At 48.7% G+C, this 3,308-nt stretch overlaps 1 protein-coding gene across 1 annotated transcript in view; it reads right to left on the bottom strand.

Moving 5' to 3' along the window:
- naa60 (N-alpha-acetyltransferase 60, NatF catalytic subunit) overlaps positions 1-2,822 on the bottom strand; it is a 5,639-nt gene extending 2,817 nt beyond the window's left edge. The window contains exons 1-3 of the mRNA XM_076167549.1: positions 2,602-2,822; positions 2,119-2,234; positions 1,762-1,891 (exon numbers count right to left, since the gene is read on the bottom strand). Of these exons, the coding sequence (XP_076023664.1) occupies positions 1,762-1,891; positions 2,119-2,228 (240 nt within the window). The 5' untranslated portion in view covers positions 2,229-2,234; positions 2,602-2,822. The remainder of the gene's footprint in view (positions 1-1,761; positions 1,892-2,118; positions 2,235-2,601) is intronic.
- Positions 2,823-3,308: the final 486 nt, after the last annotated feature.

Raw genomic sequence — 3,308 nt, 5'->3', positions numbered from 1 at the left:
ACTCAGTCAGTGAGTCAGCGAGTCAGTGAGTGAGTCAGTCAGAGAGTCACTCAGTCAGCGAGTCACTCAGTCAGTGAGTCAGTCAGTCAGCGAGTCACTCAGTCAGTGAGTGAGTCAGTCAGCGAGTCACTCAGTCAGTGAGTCACTCAGTCAGTGAGTGAGTCAGTCAGTGAGTCACTCAGTCAGTGAGTCACTCAGTCAGTGAGTCAGCGAGTCAGTGAGTGAGTCAGTCAGCGAGTCACTCAGTCAGCGAGTCACTCAGTCAGTGAGTCAGTCAGTCAGCGAGTCACTCAGTCAGTGAGTGAGTCAGTCAGCGAGTCACTCAGTCAGCGAGTCACTCAGTCAGTGAGTCAGTCAGTGAGCCAGTGAGCCAATGAGTCAGTCAGTCAGTCAGTGAGTCAGCCAGTGAGTCAGTGAGTGAGTCAGTCAGTCAGTCAGTCAGCCAGTGAGTCAGTCAGCGAGTCAGTGAGTCAGTCAGTCAGCGAGTCAGTCAGTAAGCGAGTCAGTCAGTGGATCAGTGAGTGAGTCAATGAGTGAGTGAGTCAGTGGGTTGGTCAGTGAGTCATTCAGCAAGTCAGTCAGCTAGTCAGTCAACAAGCCAGTCAACGAGTCAGTCAGCAAGTCAGTAAGTTAATGAGTCAGTCCGCCAGTCAGTCAGTGAGTCAGTCAGTGAGTCAGTCAGCGAGTCAGTGAGTAAGTCAGCGAGTCAGTCAGTCAGTGAGTCAGTCAGTCAGTGAGTCACTCAGTCAGTGAGTCAGTCATTGAGCCAGTGAGTCAGTCAGTGAGTCAGTCAGTGAGTGAGTCAGCCAGTGAGTCAGTGAGTCAGTCAGCGAGTCAGTCAGTGAGTCAGTCAGTGAGTCAGTGAGTCAGTCAGTGAGCCAGTCAGTCAGTGAGTCAGCCAGTGAGTCAGTGAGTCAGTCAGCGAGTCAGTCAGTGAGTCAGTCAGTGAGTCAATCAGTCAGTCAGTCAGCGAGTCAGTCAGTAAGCGAGTCAGTCAGTGAATCAGTGAGTGAGTCAATGAGTGAGTGAGTCAGTGGGTTGGTCAGTGAGTCATTCAGCAAGTCAGTCAGCAAGTCAGTCAACAAGTCAGTCAACGAGTCAGTCAGCAAGTCAGTAAGTTAATGAGTCAGTCCGCCAGTCAGTCAGTGAGTCAGTCAGTGAGTCAGTCAGCGAGTCAGTGAGTCAGTCAGCGAGTCAGTCAGTCAGTGAGTCAGTGAGTCACTCAGTCAGTGAGTCAGTCATTGAGCCAGTGAGTCAGTCAGTGAGTCAGTCAGTCAGTGAGTCAGCCAGTGAGTCAGTGAGTCAGTCAGCGAGTCAGTCAGTGAGTCAGTCAGTGAGTCAGTGAGTCAGTCAGTGAGCCAGTCAGTCAGTGAGTCAGCCAGTGAGTCAGTGAGTCAGTCAGCGAGTCAGTCAGTGAGTCAGTCAGTGAGTCAGTCAGTCAGTCAGTCAGCGAGTCAGTCAGCGAGTCAGTCAGTAAGCGAGTCAGTCAGTGAATCAGTGAGTGAGTCAATGAGTGAGTGAGTCAGTGGGTTGGTCAGTGAGTCATTCAGCAAGTCAGTCAGCAAGTCAGTCAACAAGTCAGTCAACGAGTCAGTCAGCGAGTCAGTAAGTTAATGAGTCAGTCAGCCAGTCAGTCAGTGAGTCAGTCAGCGAGTCAGCGAGTCAGTCAGCCAGTCAGTGAGTCAGTCAGTCAGTCAGTCAGTGAGTCAGCAAGTCAGTCAACGAGTCAGTCAGAGATCATGGTGTGTGCAGAGTAAATACCTCTTTGTGTACTTTGGTCCGACCTTTGATCTCGGCCACAATCATCCCCACAATGCCTCCTCTGAAGGTGGCAGCCAGGGAGAAGAACTTCTTGTTGGAGGTGATGTCCTGATACCATGAGTCTGGATACCTGCAGGTAAACACATGGAAGATATGTGTTGCTGTTATCATGGTGACAGCATCCACAGTCATTCTGCTGCACTCTGGCTTATTTGTTCTTTATGAAAACCTTCCTAAGAAAATGATTTAGCTTAGCCTAAGTATTGTTAGCTTAGCCTGAAGCTAAGCTAACAATACCCCCTTAAGACAGAATCCCGTCACTGTGGTAATATGTTACAAGGATGGGAGGATCCTCACTCAATGGGAAACCAGTCGGCACAGAGCAGCTTGACGTTGGCTATGTCATCGTGGCACAGGAAGCGGAGCTGGACTTCACTGAGAGCAGTGGGAGGAGCCAAGTCAGTCATTCACGCCTGCAGGGGGCGACACAAACTCTGTTTACTACCAAACTGTTACCTCTACTACTACAACAATAACAATAATCACAACATTAGTGAATGTTGATTTGCGTCTGGCACTAGAAACAATGATCAATCTTAGCAGCAATAATCGTAGAAGTGTTGCTATAGTAACATTAATATTAGTATCTGGTCAATGGACGAGAGAAGAACATGAGTGAGCTAACAGCTTAAACGCTGCACATTAACGTATGGGCGCTTTAAACAGCCTGCGAGCTCATCGTGATTAAATCTGCATATAAACAATAAACACGCCAGCTGGGCATCCATGCTAGCTGCTTTACACGCTGCTAGCGGCATTAGCCTAGCTAAGCTAAAGTACCTTGGAGCGGAGGAACGTGGATGAAAAACACAAGCTCTTCCCTCTTTCCTGTCGTTTGGCGCCGTCACTTTTACGGACAAACCATCATTAAACTAATGTCGCTTTATTCTCTACGCGCGGCCCGATTTCATAACTGTGCGAGTCAAGCTAACTGCAGCTAGCCCGCACTGCTAACAGCTGGATGTTTTCTTCCTGTTTGGAGGAGACGCACATGACGTCACTCATCTCGCTTCCTGCTTCTTCATCACAACTGAACAATGAGCACATAACAAGAAAAGCTCCAATAAAGTCACAATGTGTCGCGCTACAGTAGGAATAAACGTGGCTCTGTGACATCACTGGAGCGGTACTACGTCATCCATGTTCTATACGTAGTAACATCTGGACTTCCCTTTGCTATATCTCCCGTTTGAACGTTGACTGAATCGACTTTGTTTTAATTAATGGTTTAATTAGATAAGGTTAAAACAAGATTGAATTAATTAGGAGAGGGAGAGGAGAGAGAAAAGAGGCAAGGACAGAAGGGAGAGAAGAGATAGAAGAGAGGGCGAGGAGGGCGAAAGAGAAAGAGGGAGAAGAGAGGGAGAGGACAGAAGGGGAGAGGAGAGAAAAGAGGGAGGAGAGTGCGAGGAGGGAGCAGAGAGGGCGAAAGAGAAAGAGGGAGAAGAGAGGGAGAGGACAGAAGGGGAGAGGAGAGAAAAGAGGGA

This window comes from Genypterus blacodes, unplaced genomic scaffold (genome assembly GCF_046128005.1).
Source record: "Genypterus blacodes isolate CSIRO-AG114 ecotype Tasmania unplaced genomic scaffold, CSIRO-AGI_Gbla_v1 ptg000159l_1, whole genome shotgun sequence".
Taxonomy (NCBI): Eukaryota; Metazoa; Chordata; class Actinopteri; order Ophidiiformes; family Ophidiidae; genus Genypterus; species Genypterus blacodes.
Note: the sequence above shows the minus strand (reverse complement) of the source record. Positions and strands in the feature narration are given on the sequence as shown.